The 20652-nt window shown below is 37.4% G+C and overlaps 3 protein-coding genes across 6 annotated transcripts in view; 2 read left to right on the top strand and 1 right to left on the bottom strand.

The window, feature by feature from the left end:
• Positions 1-3188: 3188 nt before the first annotated feature.
• On the bottom strand, positions 3189-5708 carry rhov (ras homolog family member V). The gene is made up of 3 exons (XM_079375397.1): positions 5360-5708; positions 5193-5251; positions 3189-4794 (listed from the first exon to the last, which is right to left on the bottom strand). Exons 1-3 carry the CDS (start codon positions 5556-5558, stop codon positions 4348-4350), a joined length of 705 nt encoding a protein of 234 aa, XP_079231523.1. The 5' UTR covers positions 5559-5708; the 3' UTR covers positions 3189-4347.
• A 665-nt stretch (positions 5709-6373) lies between these two features.
• LOC306843740 (vacuolar protein sorting-associated protein 18 homolog) lies at positions 6374-13061 on the top strand. Of its 2 annotated transcripts, XM_079375387.1 has the most exons (6): positions 6392-6798; positions 6890-7031; positions 7423-7514; positions 9056-10929; positions 11700-12273; positions 12388-12739. In XM_079375387.1, the coding sequence occupies exons 1-6, from the start codon at positions 6708-6710 to the stop codon at positions 12426-12428; spliced, it is 2814 nt and encodes a 937-aa protein (XP_079231513.1). In that variant the 5' UTR covers positions 6392-6707; the 3' UTR covers positions 12429-12739. The 2 variants fall into 2 exon arrangements, with proteins under 2 accessions (XP_079231512.1, XP_079231513.1); XM_079375386.1 differs by having other exon boundaries at positions 6374-6798; positions 11700-13061.
• An 865-nt stretch (positions 13062-13926) lies between these two features.
• The window catches only part of ino80 (INO80 complex ATPase subunit), a 40878-nt gene continuing 34152 nt past the window's right edge, over positions 13927-20652 (top strand). For 2 of the 3 annotated variants that reach the window (XM_079375614.1, XM_079375615.1), the window contains exons 1-13: positions 13927-13997; positions 16415-16476; positions 16578-16752; positions 17032-17192; positions 17502-17569; positions 18095-18241; positions 18329-18449; positions 18529-18731; positions 18832-18885; positions 19390-19593; positions 19685-19880; positions 19974-20041; positions 20131-20340. In XM_079375614.1, coding sequence (XP_079231740.1) covers positions 16610-16752; positions 17032-17192; positions 17502-17569; positions 18095-18241; positions 18329-18449; positions 18529-18731; positions 18832-18885; positions 19390-19593; positions 19685-19880; positions 19974-20041; positions 20131-20340 — 1575 coding nt within the window. In that variant the 5' untranslated portion in view covers positions 13927-13997; positions 16415-16476; positions 16578-16609. The remainder of the gene's footprint in view (positions 13998-16414; positions 16477-16577; positions 16753-17031; positions 17193-17501; positions 17570-18094; positions 18242-18328; positions 18450-18528; positions 18732-18831; positions 18886-19389; positions 19594-19684; positions 19881-19973; positions 20042-20130; positions 20341-20652) is intronic. The other variant, XM_079375616.1, reaches the window with a different exon arrangement.

Raw genomic sequence — 20652 nt, 5'->3', positions numbered from 1 at the left:
TCTTGACCTGCCTTGATGTCTTCAGTAAAGACTGTTATTTTGAGTTACATCCTCCTCTGCGTGTTCCTTGTTCCTCCCTCGTGTGTGCACCGTGACAATAGATAGGAAAAGGTGTGTTATTATTTAAGGTATTGTACTTGCATTTTTTTATGATAAATTGGTCAAATAAATCTCTTGAAAAAGAGCCATATCTAAGGAACACAATATCATAAAAACTTTTACTGAGACTAAAACTATTAAAATAATTTTCATCAGTTGAAATAAAAATGAAATAAAATATAAAAATACAAATTGTGCAACTAAGTTGAAGTACTATAATTACAAAAATTGAAATAAATTAAAGCTAAATAATATTTTTTCAAAAATTTCAAAATGACTGTCAAAATGATTAAAACAAACTAAAATGTAATTAAAAATAGAAAATATATTAAAAAAAAGCTAAATAAAAATATTTAGAAATACCCTAGCAACTGTTCAGCAACATGCTATAAATTGCTCAAACACCCTGGCAAAAACAACCAAACAACTAGCATAAGTTATTCAATGGTTGATAAAATGCAAAACTCTAATAAGCGTTTTAAAGAATGAGGTAAATATAATTTAGAAAACAAAATTTGTAAGATTCAAATCAAAACAAGCCACAAATAAGTCCCAGAGGCTTATGCATCATCTTGTCTGTGAATCAGCCTCTAGCACTAACAGTAATGGGTGATTTGGCTGACCAGGAACAGGCCGGGTCTGTGACTGAGTACCTGTCTCCTCTCAGGAGGCCTGTAGGTAATTGTGACAGGAGTGAAACTCACTGAAACTGGCTGCGTGCCAGAGAAGGCACTAGTCAGTTTGGTCTGAGGCCTGGGAAAAGGGGCGGGCAAGAAAGCTAACAAAGAGGTGAGTAACCGTTTCTTTAACCACAAAGTGAGATGAACACTTCACCATTCATGGGAACCTAAACCTGTCAGGCCTGGCCTCTGTTGCTCAACATGTGGAAAGCGGTATCATGCTAGACTCCAAAACACAAATACATCCTCAAAGAAACATGGGTGTGTGTGAACATGGCTGAATTTACAAGCAGAGAAGATTAGATTAATTACTTCATGTCAGGCTAATTATATACATTTGTTATTTCTTGCTTTTCTATAGTCCTCTGGTTTTCACTTAGAATATGTTCACTATACTGCTAGAATATATGTAACAAAAAGTACTGTATTGTTTGATTCCATTCATTCAGTCATTTTGTGGTCATCAAACATGATGGTCATGCGTCATTTGATCTTTCATATTGTTAGGAGTGGCGACACTTAATGAAGTCTTCATAATCAATAATGGTTCACTTCAATGCAACAGGAATTGTGCAACTCATTTAAACAGGATTTCTCTTCAGGTAGCAAGAGCGTAACCCTACAGTGGAAGTGATTCATTGTTGTTAGGCTTTGTTGCAGCAATAATGAGCAATACCATCATGCACATGACAATTTCACTATGTGGTTTTTGTCATTTAAACAAGTACTAATGGCAGCTGTTACTTCTGTAATTCAACATGACTGTTTAGTGTTTTATGAAACATGTGAAAGTTTAAATGCAAACTGTTATGATAGAAATTTGAATTTGATCTAGAAAAGTATAGTTTGTCAAGACACTTTAAATGCTGACACCACATTATAGCTTTGCCGGAAAGTTTAACACATTGTTGCTCACCGATGAATCCTCTGCAGTAAATGGGTGCCATCAGAATGAGTACAAACAGCTGATGAAAACATAATATTGACGAATAATCCACACGACTCCAGTTCATCAGTTCACTCAAAACAGAAAATTTTGGCATCATTTAGTCACCCTCGAGTTTCACCAAACCTGTATGAGTTTCTTTCTTTCGTTTAACACAAAAGAGGATATTTTAAAGAATGTTGGGAACCAAACAGTTGCTGGTAGTTACTGACTCCCATAGTATGGAAACAATGTTATGGAAGTCAGGGGGAAAACAAACAAACAAAACAACAGAATTTTCAGTTTTGGGTTCACTATACCTTTAACATCTTCTAAAGCGAAATACTGAGTGTTTGTAATGTACAAATGCATAATTTAATTCATATTTTAAATATTACATATCATTAACTGATGGGCTGTAGCAATGTGAATTAATTGTAGACAGCTTTTTGGACTCTAATTCTGATGGCACCCATTCACTGCTGAGGATCCAGTGGTAAGCAAGTTTTGTAATGCTAAATCTGTTCCGATGAAGAAATAAACTCCTCTAGATCTTGGATATTCTGAGGATGTATACATATTTAGCACATTTTCATTATTTGGTCAGCTACTTCGAAAGCCTTGAAGTTTGAATTCACTTCAAGGGTAGCGAGTGAAATCCTCTCCCACATCCCACATTGAGCTCGGCTCAAAGTCACAGCATGAGACCTCGGAGCAGAGAAGTGTGATTTCACAATGTATTCATATTCCTTCAGTACCCGACACTTCTCTGCCAATGATATTTGATATTTGAATGATATTTGATTTGATGATACACTTCTCTGATATTTGCAGGACCATTTACATCAAGCGCTCACGCTGTTTGGAAAGCGTACTCTGATCTCTAACATTTGTTTGCTATGTACATAATTTAGTAGCACATAGTGTGTGTAAATAAAGTTATGCTTGTTCAAATACCCACATATTTAATTTAGTCATTTAATTATTTTTAATCAAAGTGAATTTAAACATTCACAAGTTCATTTTAATTAGTTTGGAAAAAGATATTTGAAATGATTACAATTCATATATTTAGCAAAGATACATTCAATTAATCAAAAGTGACAGTACAGATATTTGTAATGTTACAACGGTTTCAACAAATATTTTAAGCCACATATTTTTTCTACATTGATAATATTAAGAAATTATTTCTCTCTTGCGCACCAAATCAGCATATAAGAGTGATTTCTAAAGGATCATGTGACGCTAAAGACTGGAATAATGGCTGCTGATTCAGCTTTGCCATCCTAAGAATAAATTACATTTTAAAATAGAAGTTATTTTTAATTATATTTCACATATTATTAAATTGTATTGTATTTTTGATTGAATAAATGCAGCCTTGTTGAGCACAAAAGACTAAATACAATAAAATAAAAAACTTTTGAATGATATAATGACTGTATTTTTGAGCTCAGTTAAGAAACAATTAGGGAACAATATCCATTTTCAACATGTTATTTATTTGATATTTAAGAGAAACACATGATTGTGTAAATAACTCACATATAACACTTAAAGCAGGAAAAAAGAATATAAACAGAACTTGCATAGTTGCATTGGGAAAACAGCACTGGAAATGTATTTTGCCCTTTAAATTTATCTTTGGATGATGCAAAGAAACACTGAAGGAGAAGCTGTATAAAAGTGCTGCTTGAATTTGATCAAAAGGCAAAGCAATAGTGAAGACAGATAAAATGATCAAGCGGTACATCCTTCTTGCCTGAGGCATCAAAACAGAATAGTGAAAACTGTTAAAACAAACAGCATTTTAAAAAAAGAAGAACTTCCACAAGAAGCATATTTGCAACAAAGACAGTATTGTTTACCCTGTGAGAGGCACACACTGTCAGTAAAAGATTAAAAAATTAAACCTAACCAAGCTACGGCTCCACAAAATGGGCTGGGCTTCTATACTTTCATCTGTGCATGGAAATAACCATGCCGAATTTTCCCCGGTTGTAGGAAACCATTTTCACACAAGCCTAATAATCTTATTTTGCCAATCTGCAAGACAATCCCCAGCTAAGGTTTATCAGGAGAACAGGCTGAATCATTGTAAGAGTGATGTCGGATTTATACAGTCACAGGCACCTAAGAAGGAGACATCTCACACATTGGTTTTAGTTTGAGCTGTTGCATATGAAAGAGTCTCTCTAAGCAGCACCTGACATAAAAAAAGATAAAAGACAGATACCCGCTCTTGTTCCCTCGACCATCAGAGACATCTCCATGTGAGCACCATTCAAGCTTTGAACAGGCAGCTATCCAGCTCATGCAAATTCATTCATTTACATATGGTGGGTGCTCTTTGCGATCAATAAATGATTTAAGGAGTAGTTTTCTCTAATCTTTCTTCATAATGTGTCTATAAATCTTACAGCAAGTCTTACTTATACAGCTTGTGTGATTAAAACGCTCTGTAAACTTTGTGTCGAGTAACGCAACAGCTCTCAAATGTCACTCGAACATTTCCTGGGAAGTATCCCACAGATCAAACAACTCCGCCCATAAAATAAAGCTAAATGACCGTAGGTAAACACATTGTCCAAAATAAATTAATATCTCATGTAAACAGTCCACACATTTTGACCCACAGGGTCAGATGAAGCAGAAGAACTTCTTCCAGCTGCACTTGGAAAAAGCTTTAGCTCGTCTGTCCGACAGTCTCAGTTTTTTGGCCTTCCTGGCCTTGTGTTTAATAGCCGCGAATATTGCCGAGTCGAAGGCCTCCTTTAGGTTTTTCTGGGTCAGGGCTGAACACTCCACGTACTCTGCGGCCCTAATCTTCTCAGCGAGGCTCCGTGCCCGTGAGCTGAACACAGGTTTGACCTTGTACCTGTCCAAGTCTATGAGAACGTTAACGTCCAATAGAAGGTCCGACTGAGTTCCAACTAAAATGATGGGGGAGGATGGGTTACACGCACGAATCTCAGGGATCCATTTCTTGGTTATGTTCTGGAATGACGTGGGGTTAACCACACTGAAGCAGAGAAGGAAGACATCTGTGTGTGCGTAAGACAGAGATCTGAATTCATCAAATTCTTCCTGCAAGTCAAAGACGAAGACAGATAAGAACACTAGACAAAGTTAACAATCTTCCGTTTAACAAAATGTACACTTTGCAGACTTAACAGAATTTTTTCACTGTTTACACTTGAAAAACTTTTAAACAATGTTTTCAAATGTACAAACCTTTTCAAGGTTCTTTACAAACTTTAACAATTTACAAAAAAATTTAACTTTGTTTAAAGTTAACAATTTACAAAACTTTCTGAACAGTTTAGACTTTACAAAAACATTTAAAATGGACAAACTAAAAGTTTACAACTGACAAACTTTTTGGACAAAGTTTACATACTTTATCCATTCTCAACTCACAAGACATTTCTACAACTAATGTGAAATATTTGATTAAATTTATCACAAATTAACAAAACAGTTACCTGTCCAGCTGTATCCATTAACTGAATCCGCACAGGGGTCCCATCCACCTGAACTTGTCCTGAATAAGCATAATGTAAAAACTGTTTAAGTTTGCATCCTCATAATTCATCTAATTACTTTATTTTAAGCATCAGGGTTTAGAAGGAGTCAAAGATCACCCTCTTACCCGAGAAGACGTCAAAAGCCGTCTGTTTGTAATCCGTAGGGTATCCATTGGTTGTGTAGCTGACTATCATACTAGTCTTCCCCACCGCACCATCCCCAACCAGCATACAGCTGATCCCGGGCTCCAGCGCGTCGTCCTGCTCTAAACACACGGACGGAACTCTTGACTCGTGGTAAAAGTAATCCATTTGAGGTGGCATGTCCAACAATTAAAGCCAAGAAGAACTGTTTTCAGGAAAACTTTGTAAACTCCACTGTATTGGGTGTTGTCTTTGTTGAGACTGATGAGTTACTCATTACTTTCGCAGCTCAAAAGCTGACTCTCTCTCTAATCTGTGACGGACCTCTCTGTGCTTTTTCAATCAGCGATTCGGAGAGGCTTGACTTTGCATTGCCACGCCCACCGCAGTCACGGCCCTCAATGGAAAGAACAAATCTTTGAACACAGATAAACTATTTAACGATTCGTTAACGATTTTAATCCCAAACGATTCTCGATGAAACAAAGTGCATGCCTTTTCTAAACGGTCGAAAAATGGCATTTTATTACTATGCAATTTAAATATTACCTACATTTCACTGCTGGACCTACATTTCACTGCTGGTTATACTCTGTATAATTGTGTATGTGACAAATAAAAATCTTGAATCCTATTAAATGCACTAAATGTAGAATACAGTAGTGTCCTGAGGCGTTTTGTGCTGTTTTCACAGAGTCATCATCTTTAAGAGGAAAAACTGGAATTAAACAGCCCCGGTCGACTGACTAGTTAAACACGAGTCAAACATGTTGGTTTTTACTCTTTCTAGACCTTTGTCTTTGCATCTGGATTTAAAATGTAAGACTACCATGATTGAGTATTTTTTTTTTTTTGTTATGTAGCACAAAAATAACCATTACAAATTAAGCATAATTCTAATATAACTTATAATACTGCAATATTTAATTATGCATGAAAGATATTCAATCCTTAACTAAACAGTGCCACTATGTGGACAGACAAAGAAGAACAGTGACGTTTTGTCATGTAATCACATGATAATCATCAGCTGACCAAGACAGCAATGCACACAACTCGGTCTCTTAGTTCTGTGTTTATTCATTCATAAAATATGATTTAAAGCTCAGTTTCGTTTTATTTTGTATCTTTTTTAGTTACAGTATATATTAACTAGCACTTAACGGAGGCATTGCCAGCAAATCAGCTTTTGAACGGGATATTTAGCTCACATGCTAAATGTGTTATGGCTGGGGACAGCTACTAGAGATACGTCTTTACATGCAGTGTGAACACAGCTTCAGTATTTGTTGTACATACGGTAGTTTTGTGAATAATTGAGCATTTGCAATGGCATCTATTCTGGATCAATATGAAGATTCTCAGAACATCCTTCAACACAGCCGTGTGTCAGCGGCCAACATCGGCATTACTCATTCAGGTATAAACCTCTTTTAGGATATTACAAACATTATGATTGGGTTGACTGTTGTACTTTACATTATTTTTTAAAATTATTTTTCCGTTCAAAGGGTTTGTGAATGTAAGGTTGGAGGAAGAGAAACCTATTTTCAACAAGCAGCGCATCGATTTCTCACCTCCCGAAAAAATCAACCACTTATTAGTGTGCAACAACCAGTTATGCATGAGTTTGGGGAAAGACACCCTGTTGAGGTAAAGCTGCCATGTCTATCAACAACTGTTTAATTGCGACATTTTGCAGCTGATATGTTTTGCATTGATTAGTTTATGTACATGCAATTAGTGTTTAATGTGTATTTTATTGTCTGAATATTGAAAGATGAAAGGACTAAGCAGTGAGGATGTGGACCATTAAAGACAATTCTCTTTGAAATGCAAATTTAATCAGGTCACAGGCTGTTAAAGTGGGATAAAAATAGCTTAATCTGTCTTTTATTTGTGTTCTTGTAAAATAAAAAATGCTAATTATGATTAATTCGCATTATACATGTCATTAAAATGGATGAATTCCTGTAAACTGACCTGAATGAGGTCAGCATCATTTAAAGTGTTGTAATATGTTGACATACATATTATGTTTCAGAATTGATCTTGGAAAACCTGATCAGCCAAATCAGATTGAACTGGGAAGAAAGGATGATGGCAAAGTGCACAAACTTTTTCTAGATCCTACAGGTAATCACGTGTCGATGTTCACATCTTGTAAGAGGATTTAAATGCATTTGGGACATCTATTAGACGTCATTAGACACATGAGTGGTCTGATTAGATTTCCATTGAAATTAGTATGATGATAGAAGCATCCCAAAGTAGTTTAACACATGTGAACTGGGAAATTCAATTAGGAAAATGTATATGTTCAGTGCTTGGAAACTAGTACAATGGATAAACACATGAAATGTAATCTGTTTTTGATAGGATGTATATCATGTAATGCTCTACAATGCATTCCATTAAGAGAAACCAATTCTCTGTTTAAGCCTGGTATTATGATCTGTCTTGTGTGATCCATTCACATATGGTCAGGTGAGAAGCAGCAGTGTTTACATCTGGTGACAATGTGCATTTGTCGTACAAACACTGTTTAAGCTTTGAGCTTTTTTAACATTTTTGAGCTTTCCATTAACCTTTTAAACTAGTCAGCTGGCATATGAGTTTTTTTGTTTGTTTTTTTTACCATGATTTTCCCCCTTTTGTCTGTTTTCTTTGCAACAGTATGCCACAAATTAATCAGTTTAGTTATTTTTTACCCTGTATGCTATCATTTAATGTTTTAATTAAATCATTTTAACATAAATATGAACTAAAAATATAAAGTGCAAATTTATAAATGTAAATATAAATTGTAATTTTAAAGTTATACTTTACTTTTTTTTTTAAAGCTGTAACCAGCAAAGCATAATATCTCTTTTTGGCACATAATTTGATTGACAGATGAGTAGGATCATAAAATTTTTTAAACTGGTTAACTTGGTCTAAATGCCTGACATTTCAAGTTTATCTTGTGATAGTCAATAGCACAAACTGTACAGTAGTGTTTTGCCATGTATGCCACAATTTGAATGCTTAATAATATTAAATAATTTAGAAAATGGTATTAAATTGTGTGTGTGTGTGTGTATGTGTATATATATATGTGTGTGTGTGTGTGTGTGTGTGTGTATATGAATTGTTGCATTTCTAAATTCTAAATGTGTGTGTATATAGAGCTGTAAAAGTAAAAAATAAAAATACATTTTAAATGTTTAGCAGCAATGTTAAAAACTGTCTTCGTACAATGGTTAATTGACAAGTGATTAGGCTCATGAGAAGGATTAGGGGTGGTGATGGCGCAGTGGATAAGACACATGCCTTTGGTGTGAGAGACCTGGGTTCGAATCCACTGTGAGACACCAATGTGTCCCTGAGCAAGACACTTAACCCCTAGTTGCTCCAGAGGCGTGCGACCTCTGACATATATAGCAATTGTAAGTCGCTTTGGATAAAAGCGTCAGCTAAATGAATAAATGTAAATGTAAATGATTAGCTTTTACAATGCGACACGGTCATTCTGAACCCCATGTTTAGCAAAGACTGAAGATGGATCTTATACCAGGTGTAAACTGGATCAAAAGCTCAGGCCTGGCATTTTTAAACTTGCAAATTAGTGTTGAACTGCTTAAATTTATTGGCTTTTTAATGCAATCTGTAAAATGACCTTATCGATTGTCTTACAGGGTCACATTTAGTCATCAGTCTCACCACAAACGAATGTGTATACCTAAACCGAAACACTCAAAAGGTCCGAAGTTTGTCACGATGGAGAGGCCATCTAATTGAAAGCATAGGATGGAACAAATTAATCGGCTCTGAGACCAACACCGGGCCGATTCTAGTCGGCACCAGCCAGGGAATCATCTTTGAAGCGGAGATCTCTGCCTCAGAGGGCAGTCTGTTCAACACTAACCCAGACCAGTACTTCAGACAGGTTCATTCCCTGGAGGAGGATGGTAAACCAGCTCCGGTTTGTTGCCTCGAGGTGGAACGTGGCTTGGAATCCAAGTACTTCATTGTTGCGACCACACGGAAACGCCTGTTCCAGTTTGTAGGAAAGCTTGCAGAGGGATCTGAGCAGCAGGGGTTCAGCTCCATCTTTGCCCAGAACCAGGATCTCCTACCCAGCTTCCAGGAGTTTCCAGTCAACATGGGCTACAGTGAGATTACGTTCTACACGTCAAAGCTGCGCAGTTCCCCGAAGACCTTTGCATGGATGATGGGAAATGGGGTTTTGTATGGACAGCTGGACTATGTGCGGCCTGACTCTCTACTCAGTGATGTTCAAGTGTGGGAATACACCTCAGACATCGATTTAAACTCCGTAAAGCCCATCTCTATAGTACTCACCCAGTTTCACTTCCTGCTCCTGCTCCCAGACCGCATCAAGAGTATTTGCACTCTGAATGGACAAGTAGTGCACGAAGAAAAGTTTTTTCCGGAAAAGTTCGGCAGTCTGAAAAAGATGATCAAAGATCCAATCACTGGGCTCGTGTGGATCTACACCGAGAAAGCTGTGTTTCGCTACCACATCCAGAGGGAGGCACGGGATGTTTGGCAGATGTACATGAACATGAATAAGTTTGACCTGGCTAAAGAATACTGTAAAGACAGACCAGAATGCCTAGACATGGTGCTGGCCAAAGAGGCGGAGCACTGCTTCCAAAACAAGCGCTACCTGGAGAGCGCCAAATGCTATGCTCTCACTCAGAATTACTTTGAGGAGATTGCGCTGAAGTTCATTGAGGCCAAGCAGGAGGAGGCCTTGAAAGAGTTTCTGATTAAGAAGCTGACCAACCTCAAGCCCACTGAGAAGACTCAGATCACCCTGCTGGTCACCTGGCTGACAGAACTCTATCTGAACCGGCTCGGTCAACTGGAGGCCGATGACGGCAAGCAACACCTCTTTCTGGAAACCCGTGAAGAGTTCCGCACCTTTCTAAAAAGCCCCAAACATAAAGACTGCTTCTACAACAATCGCAACACCATCTACGACCTGCTCGCTAGTCATGGCGACGTGGACAACATGGTGTATTTTTCAGTCATCATGCAAGATTATGAGCGCGTCATATCTCATTATTGCCAGCATGATGACTACAGTGCAGCCTTAGATGTTCTCTCCAAACACTGTGATGACAAGCTCTTTTACAAGTTCTCCCCGGTCCTCATGCAGCACATCCCCAAAAAGGTGGTCGATGCATGGATTCAAATGGGAAATCGTTTGGATCCGAAGAATCTGATCCCAGCGCTGGTGAACTACAGCCAGATGGGCAGTATGCAGCAGATAAACGAGACCATCCGGTACATGGAGTTTTGTGTGTATGAGCTGGATGTCAAAGACGAAGCCATTCACAATTACTTACTGTCGCTTTATGCCAAACACAAGCCAGATGCTCTTCTGTGGTACCTCGAACAAGCAGGAACGCACGTCTCTGACATCCACTACGACTTGAAATATGCCTTGCGCCTTTGTGCCGAACATGGTTACCTGCAGGCCTGTGTCTTGGTTTATAAGATTATGGAGCTGTATGAGGAAGCTGTGGATCTAGCTCTACAAGTACGTGTGCTTTTATACTCTTTACATTCTCTTTTAAAATCCTCTCATTAATTACTCACCCTCATGTTGTTCCAAACCCGCAAGACCTTAAGATATTTTGGATGAAATCCGAGAGATTTCTGACCCTGGATAGAAAACAAGGCAACTGACACATTCAAGGCCCAGAAATCATTCAAATAGTCCATGTGACATCAGTGTTTAAACTGTAATGTTGTGAAGATATGAGAATACCATTTGCGTGTGAAGAAAACTAAAATAACGACTTTATTCAACAAATTCTTATCTTCCGTGTAAGTCTTCAATTCGCGTTCAAAAGAGTACCACGATGCATGTGTATCCAAACCCTCTCGGATTTCATCAAAAATATCTTAATTTGTGTTCTGAAGATAAACGAAGGTCTGTTAGTGAAGTGAAGTGACATACTGCTAAGTATGGTGACCCATACTCGGAATTCGTGCTCTGCATTTAACCCATCCAACGTGCACACACACACCGTGAACACACACGCGGAGCAGTGGGCAGCCATTTATGCTGCGGCGCTCGGGGAGCAGTTGGGGGTTCGGTGCCTTGCTCAAGGGCACCTCAGTCGTGGTATTGAGGGTGGAGAGAGCGCTGGACATTCACTCCCCCACTCTTGTGGGTTTGGAATGACATGGGGGTGATTAATTAATTGCATAATTTTCATTTTTAGGTGAACTATCCCTTTAAAATGGTCTGTATTGGTATAATTTTAATTTTTTTTAAAATAATGCTTATGTTTATTCCTTTAGGTGGATGTAGATTTGGCCAAGTCTTGCGCCGACCTTCCAGAGGATGACGAGGAGTTGAGGAAGAAGCTGTGGCTGAAGATCGCTCGTCATGTGGTTCAGGAGGAGAAAGATGTCAAGAAGGCCATGAACTGTCTGTCCAGTTGCAACCTTCTTAAGATTGAAGACATCTTGCCTTTCTTTCCAGATTTTGTTACGATAGACCACTTCAAGGAGGCAATTTGCAACTCCCTGGAAGAGTACAACAAACACATCGATGAGCTGAAGCAAGAAATGGAGGAGGCCACAGAAAGTGCCAAACGCATCCGTGAAGACATCCAGGAGATGAGGAACAAGTACGGAGTGGTGGAGTCTCAGGAAAAATGTGCCACTTGCGATTTCCCCTTGCTCAACAGACCTTTCTATCTCTTCCTGTGTGGACACATGTTCCATTATGATTGTCTCTTACAGGAGGTCATCCCTCACCTCTCTGCCTATAAGCAGAATAAATTAGAAGAGCTTCAAAAGAAGCTGGCAGCGACCACGCAGACCGCCAAATCCAGGCACAGGCAAAAAGAGGAGGATACGGTCAGCTTAGGTAAGGGCCAAGGAAGCAGAGAGCAGATCAAATCTGACATCAATGACATCATAGCGTGTGAATGTGTCTACTGTGGTGAGCTGATGATCAAATCCATTGACAAGCCTTTCATAGATCCACAGAAGTTTGATCAAGAGATGTCCAGCTGGCTCTGAAGGACACACTACTCCATGAGTTCATTTGAGGGCTGCACAATAAATCTGTTATACGTTGCACGTATCCTGACAAATTAACCATTTGTGAAAGTTGAAATTTGTTTAGAATGTTACATGATACATGCTGAATTAATGAGTATTAACATATGTACTGTACAAATGGCCTTCTTTGATTTTATGTTGCTTCCTTAGATCACTGGTCACTTCAAAATTTAATATGCACTTGTTTTCATTTTGCATTATGAGTAATGTGAATAATATAATTTCTAATGTATGCAGCAAAAAAGAATAAATGATTGCTATATGACCAGAGTTTGTGTTGTGATAGTGTTTGGGATATCAGTGTAAAGGTATTACTCCTAATGTAAAGACATTTTATGGAAATTGTTTTCATTTTGTAAAAAAAACAAAACAAAAAAAAACAGTTACATTTTGATGAAATCAGTAAGAAATGTACTCAATACACACTTTTGTATCTAGGCACATTTTAAGTTATTGGTGTAATTTATTTAATAAGTTAAATGACCTTTGTTCATTAGTGTTATTTAATTTAACAATTATGCTTCTTATGTCCTCATTTGTGAGTCGCTTTGGATAAAAGTGTCTGCTAAATGACTAAATAAATAAATACCCAGAGATAATGGCCAAGGGTTTATACATAGAACTATAACACAGAGATAAAGGAAAATATATAACATGAGAAAATAAAAAACAATGAGAAAACTAAATGTGTTATATAGATTCTTACAGAATATATAAAAAGGTGTATAGATCACTTGATACAATAGACCTTCCCTTAAAATATAGATAAAAGCCAAAAAATATATAAAAACACCAAAATGTGAGCATTTTCAGTTTTAGTAGATTTTTGGTAAGATAGACAATTTATTTTTTTAAGTGAGAAAATTTGGGTTAATTTCAATACCTTACATTTATAGATAGCAAAATAATTGAATTGCATTGAAAAAAAATCATATTGCATTAGTGCTATTTGTTTTTTTGTTTTTTTTATTATTGAAGCTCAAAAATCAAGAATATAAAACGGAATAATACAACCATCAACATAACAATGATAAGTGCTATTTGTGTATTACAAGACTGTGACACATTCTACGTCAAGTCCCAATCACGCGATATTTTGAGGCTACATTCGGAAAGTGTTACGTCATAAGACCTTCGGCAACGTTCGGTTTTTCTAGGCACAATCAGTAGAACTCCGATAGCCATTACACTCTCCTCCAATATAACCAACTTAATTTATAATGGGTCGGATTCTCACCACTATCTTTTTTAAATGAAACTACTCTTTTCTTTTTGCTAATAGTACTTTATTATAATACGTCCCTAAATGCTTATAAGATTGCAGCCTTCGCTCTACAATTGATTAGTACGCCTGTTCCCCACTCTGTCCTCGCCATGGCGCCGTGTCCCTGCTCTCTTAGTTACTGAAAGTGGCCGCCTCTCTGCTGCTACCGACTCACGGTCTCTCTCCTCGCTCACAACCGCCATTTTGGAGACAGAGAGCTGCGAGTCGGCTGCAACAGAGACAGAGCAAAAACGGCGGACACGGTGAGCTAGCGTTTATGAGGAACATGGTGGGGGAGCAATGGGGGAAGATGGCCGAGAGGGAGAAAGAATTAGAATATGGGAGTCGCAGATCTGCTGGCCTCCTCGACTCCCGCGGTGCATATAGACATGAGACGGGACAGATGGTGCTTGACCTCACGTGGAACAAGGCCACGGAACATTACGAATCATTTTAAATCATATCTCCCTACAATTCATTTGAAAGAGGTGGTGGCCTTAAAGAGACAGAACCCATTTCAATTATTCAAAATGATCAAGAACTTGCCATGATAGTTAAACCTTTGCTAAAAAGTCACCTCTGCACGATTATCATTCCAAATAGCAGCCAGCTAAACTTCCTAGCCTTGTTTTGAAAAATCTAATAAAGCTCGTTTTTACTGGTCGTGGCTCAAGTTTACCTTACATTGCCGCGCTGCTAACTAGCTACATATCCAGTAACCCTGGGTTTAGATTAACAAGCAGCACTGGCTGCTGAGACGCTTAGCGTTAGCTAAACCTAGCTAGCTTAGCGTGCTAGCTAAGCTAAATCGGAAATAAAACATTAGCCTTTCGATAATATTCTGTGAACTAACAGTAGTTTTACCTGGATTTCATAAGTCTTAAGACACCCTGCGCCGCTATACATTTCCTCATTATATAAAATGATACGCTCGTAGTGTGCGCTAGGTTTATAAATTGCGTTGACGAGTATGAAGAAACCAAAATTGACGAGTATTTGTCAGTAACACATGAGTCCGTTGATTTTATAATAATACTTTCCCGGACATTAAAGCCAAATGAGTAGCCAAACTATAGAAATTAGTAACTCATAGGCTAGCCATCGCGCTGTTGGTTATAATGCATCCAGGAAATGGTTAAATGAGGCACTAAAACACTAGTGGTGTGTGTGCTTTAGTTATGTTTACAAAAACTCTCAAAAACCCGTGCAAATGTCCCAGTATTATTTGAGGTGGAGTATCATGTTTGCTTTAGAGTTGAATTACTATAAACTTATGTAAATCCTTTTCCAATGGTGCATTTTCAATAAAACTGCCTATTTTTATATAAATAATACTTTGCTACTTTACAGGCGTACTTTTATATGAATAATACTTATATTTTCACTAGTAGTTTTTAAAGTAGATGTGAAAAGGAAATTCACCCTATTTTCTATTTATCTATTTTATACATTTTAATTTTATAAATTATTAATTTGATTTTTATTTCAATTCAACAGTTCATTAGTTCAGTATTCCACAATTTAATATTCAACAATTCATCCATGCACTTCATGTTTTTTATTTCTTTAAGTCGCAGGGAAGATTTGTTGCTACATTTTCTCATCAGGAAATCACTTGATGCCACAAAAAGATGATTTGCTACTTGGTATTTATTACAAGTATTTTTGGAGGGTGTGGGTATTCTCATTCTAGTGAGCTTTTGATTTGAACAAAAATCTGCAGCGCAAGATGAGTTATCAATACCTTTTGATAAAATGTCAAGTAACTCTTTTGTCTGTTTTTCTGTAATACTTGAATTGTGTAATACTTGTAAGGTTAAGTTTTTTTGTGGTCAGTAATATTTTTTTAGTTTTATCAAGCAAGTATGATTAATGTGACTAAAAGTAAAGTAAACAGTAAAGACTTATTACAAAGTGTATCTCATTTTACACAAAATATTAAACAGTACAACTATTGTTAATGTTTATAATGATAAATGTTTCTTGAGCAGCAAATCAGCATATTAGAATGATTTCTGAAGAATCATGTGACACTGAAGACTTGAGTAATGATGCTGAAAATTCAGCTTTGTCATCACAGGAATAAATTACATTGTACAATCTATTAAATAAAATTGTATTAATATTTCACAATTTTACAGTTGTTACTGTATTTTGGATCAGATAAACGCAGCCTTGGTGAGCATAAGAGACTTCTTTCAAAAACATATTTAAAAAATCTAAATTTTTTATAAGAAAAATCTGCTCCTTGTCTTTGAACAGATGAAAATCTAAAATGTCCAATTATAAGTTCAGACAAAGTCTTTCACAAGTTTGCCAGCTGATTCTGAACCTCACAAGGTTGTTTATCAAGTTGATTAGCGCACCTCTGTTGCCCTACACATCCTGCTATAACAATGGAATAAATTCAGTATTATACTTCAGTATGCTCCCAATAAACCTGTCAGCTGTGTTAATCTAAATCCACTTCATTAACATTCAGCTACTGCCAGTATGCCATGCACAAATGTATTTTTTAATTTATTTCTCATTTTTATTTGCAATTTGTTATTGTCTTCTGAATATTTATATGCGGTATTCTTATTCTAATTGTGCAATAAATCTTACAGTGATTATATCTATATAAGAGCATACAGATTCATCAGTAAATAAATCAATATCACATCCTTTTCTGTTTCAGATTATTCATTTCTGGGACACTGAATGTTGAAATTGTGAAATATGAAGTTTCGCTTTCCAAAGGTACTGTACTGTTCTTTGACCACAGTTTTATTATCTGGATTCAAAGCATTCAGATGATCTTCATAATCTCATTTAGAGTACTTTCCATATTGTATTTGCAGTGATCGCCCTTTCTGGCTCTTAACCTCTACCTATGGCCTCGGAGCAGGATGGCGTGGGAGACGCCACATGCTCAAAGTTGGCCAAACCACTTCACCTGCAGTACCTTGAGCGATCCCTCCGCCTAGACACTTTTCTAAGGCAGACTGCTGCTGTTTTTAACCAGAACATTTCCAGGTAAATTGTTGTGTAGTTCTCAAAGGCATACAGGTACTTTTTGGCCTTTTATCTTTTGAGTTACTGCATGGCTACCATGCTTTTACAAAAATCCTTAGAGACTATAATGTCCCAACCCAGTTTGTGATTTTGAGCTGTTTTGTTGTTTTTGAATGTTTCTCCATTCCCCATAATTCCAAAAACCAAAAGCTAATTATGGGAAATAATGCACTGCAGCTTGGTTGTAAGGCATGTGGTGGGTTGTTTATGGTTGTGTTTGTGTGTGCTTCTCTATATCAGCGATGACAGCGATGATGGTTTGGACGAGGGGTCTTCTCTGGCCCCGTCTAACCCACTGCTGGCAGGGAAAAATGATCACATCAACCCTGAGAATGAGAGCAAGGACTCCTGCAGAGATAGAGAGGCAGAGTGTGGCACTCTCAATGGAGCTGTGCTGCAAGGTATAAGACACTAAATAAAAAATAGCTATGCTATATAACATAAGAATGTAATTTTCTGTATATATTGCGCTGACCAGTTGTCGTGGACTTCTGCTGGCATCTAATGCCATGGATGTAGTACATTTTGTCTTATTGATATGATATTATTTGGCTGGTCATGTGATTTTCCAGTGATTTTAGACATTCCAATGTTTATATGATTTTAAACATACTTTTCAAAAGTACTCTTCATTTATTTAGGGGTAGAAGCTTTTAATGGGTAAAAAATTTAACCTGAGTTCACCTTAAACCCCAAATTGTCATCCACAGAACACAAAGCTGACAAAGCCAGTCTGTATAACTTCTCAAAACTGAAGAAAAGCAGGAAATGGCTAAAGGTAACGTATAGATACAACACTACAGTAATTCTGGGAAAACCTTTATCTAAATACAATCCCTGCTTTAAAGAAGTCTGTTTTCGCCTCAAGAGTAAAAAATAAAACCAGTTATTGATATATAAATATAAAATAGTACATAAAGGCACTTTGCAAAATATAAACTAACAGTTACAAGAAATATAGTCAAAGTTTTGATATGAAAAGTCAAAATTGTGACAAATAAAGTGGCAGTAATAGTGAGAGTAAAGTCGCAATTAAAAGAAGTACACACAATATTGAGATACGAACTCTAAGAGGACATGGTGATGGAAAAAAATGAGATGCGGGAAAGAATTGTTGCAATTATGACAAAATGCAAATAGATTTCAGTAATACGATATGAAATTACAGTTGTTTTTGCTCTGAAGAGGAAACAGGTTTATCCATACTACTATTGGCAAAAAAGTTATTCATTGGTAATTGTGCCTCTCCTATATGTCTGTATCTAAGCGTTCTGATGTTTGGGAGATTGTTTGTGAATTTCAGGGCATCTTGCTGAGCGATGACACCACAGATTCCGATACTGACTCGGATGATTCTGACTTCACAATGTCACGGGAAGAGCTCCAGGACATGCTGCGCCTGCACAAGTTCACCAAACTCCACCAGAGCAAGTTCCACGCAGACAGAGAAGTACGATACGCTTGCTGAGTCTGGGATAGTTGCCCCCGCATAAATAGCTTCATGGAAACAGTTGGTAATGTGTGTTTGTGTTCACAGCTGCAGCACTATCAACACTACAGCACTGGCCTCTTGTCCACTCACGACCCATTCTACGAGCAGCAGCGCCACCTGCTGGGCCTCAAGAAAAAGAAAATCAAAGAAGAGAAGAAATGTAAGGGTAAGCCTACAGAACAAAAGAGGATGACAGTAGCTGTTTTCTGGTCATCTGAATACTCATCCTTCTTCTGTTTTCATAGCCAAGTTAAAAAAGATGAAAAAGAAGAAGAAACGAGGAGAGGAGTTCTCCATGGAGGGACGGCAGCACGTTACAAAAATTTTTGCCAAGTTTTCTCATGATGCACTTCTTCCCATAATCAAAAAGAAGCACTTAACCATCGAGCAGCTCAATGCTCGTAGACGAAAGGTCTGGCTCACGATTGCCAAAAAAGAAATCCCAAAGGTACAACCATTTTTCTTTGGAATCCCATTGGGCTTTGTGACACACACAATATCTATTTCTTCTGTTGCCGCTTTAATCTATGCTTTCATTCTCATTTCAGGCATTTAAACAGAAAGTTTCGGCAAAGAACTTTGTTTTAACCAATGCCAGAAAGGTAAGAGATGTTTATTTACATAACCTACCACTGGGGTTTGAAAGAAGTCTCTCATGCTCACCAAGGCTGCATTTATTTAGAAAAAAAGTAAAATAATGTAATATTTTGAAATTTTATTTTTATATTTTGATGTCAAAGCCAGTGTCACATGATCCTTCAAAAACATTCTTATATGCTAATTTGGTGCTCTAGAAACATTTCTTATCATCAATGTTGAAAACAGTTGTACTACTTAATATTTTTGAAGAAACTGAAATACTTTTCAGTATTATTTTATTATTTATTTTTACTTATAAGTATAAAGTAAGTATATATAAAGTATAATCTTTTGTAACATTATAAACATCTTTATTGACACTTTTGATAAATTCAATGCTTCCCTGATTAATAAAATAATACATTCTTACTGACCCTAAACATTTGAATGTCACAACATTTGAAGGTCAAAATTCTGAGACAATACTGAAAATCTGCTATTAAAAATGCATGTGTACACTTGTCCAGTTGGCCCACCAGTGTATGCGTGAGGTCCGGAGGGCTGCGATCCAAGCACAGAAGAACTGCAAAGAGACTTTGCCGCGAGCACGCCGCCTCACCAAAGAAATGCTGCTGTACTGGAAGAAGTACGAGAAGGTGGAGAAGGAGCACCGCAAACGCGCTGAGAAAGAGGCTCTTGAACAACGCAAACTGGATGAAGAGATGCGGGAGGTATCAGTAAATATGCACTAGAAATAATATTTCACTGAGACTCACTTCCTAAAAACATTGTCCTGACAGTTCTTCCTGGGTGTCCTATCAGGCTAAGCGTCAGCAGAGGAAGCTTAACTTCCTGATCACCCAGACAGAGCTGTATGCTCACTTCATGGGGGGCAAGCAGAACTCTGGGGGAGACAGCACACAGGAGGAGATCCTGCGCAAGCTTGAGGACAACACCTCCCAACGGCAGATCGACATCGGTGGAGGGGTTATGGTCAATGTCGGCCAGGAGGACTATGGTAAGATCTTATTCTGACCCTGATAGATCTTATCAAAATTTGGATTACAATCATATGCATTTTAGAGTCAAATTTCATGCTGTCCTTTTGCAGATAGTGAATATTACAAGTCTCAGGCCCTTAAAATTGCAAAAGAGGCATACCAGATTCACCAGGCCAGAGTAAGTGGCAATCTGATTTGCATTATACATGTCTATTTTAACGAATTTCGGCTGGAAATTATTACATTGTCCTTCTTTTTGTTGTACAGACTAGGTTGTTTGATGAGGAAGCAAAGGACAGTCGCAGTGCCTCTCTGCATGCAGCTAGCGTGTCTGGCTCTGGCTTCGGCGAGAGCTACAGCTTATCAAACCCGTCTATTCAAGCAGGTGAAGACATCCCCCAGCCCACCGTATTCAATGGGAAACTTAAATGCTACCAGCTCAAAGGCATGAACTGGCTGGCCAATCTTTATGAACAGGTGATTTTTGATGTTCTCTTATGTTTATATATATATATATAAGCGTTCAAAGTTTGGGTCAATAAAATTTTTCTAAAGAAATTGGTACTTTTATTCATCAAAGATGCATTCAATTTGTCAAAAGTGACAGTAAACACATTCATAAGGTTGGAAATGCTTTCTTTTGGACTTTCTAATCATCAGAAAATCCTGAAAAAATGTTTTCAAGATTGATAATATCAAAAAATATGTCTTGACTAAATCAGCATATTCGAATGTTTTCTGAAGGATCGTGTGACATAGCAGACTGGAGTAATGAAAATTCAGCTTTGT

Source organism: Barbus barbus, assembly GCF_936440315.1.
Source record: "Barbus barbus genome assembly, chromosome: 24".
In the NCBI taxonomy this organism is placed as follows: Eukaryota; Metazoa; Chordata; class Actinopteri; order Cypriniformes; family Cyprinidae; genus Barbus; species Barbus barbus.
This window is presented reverse-complemented; position numbering and strand designations above follow the sequence as displayed.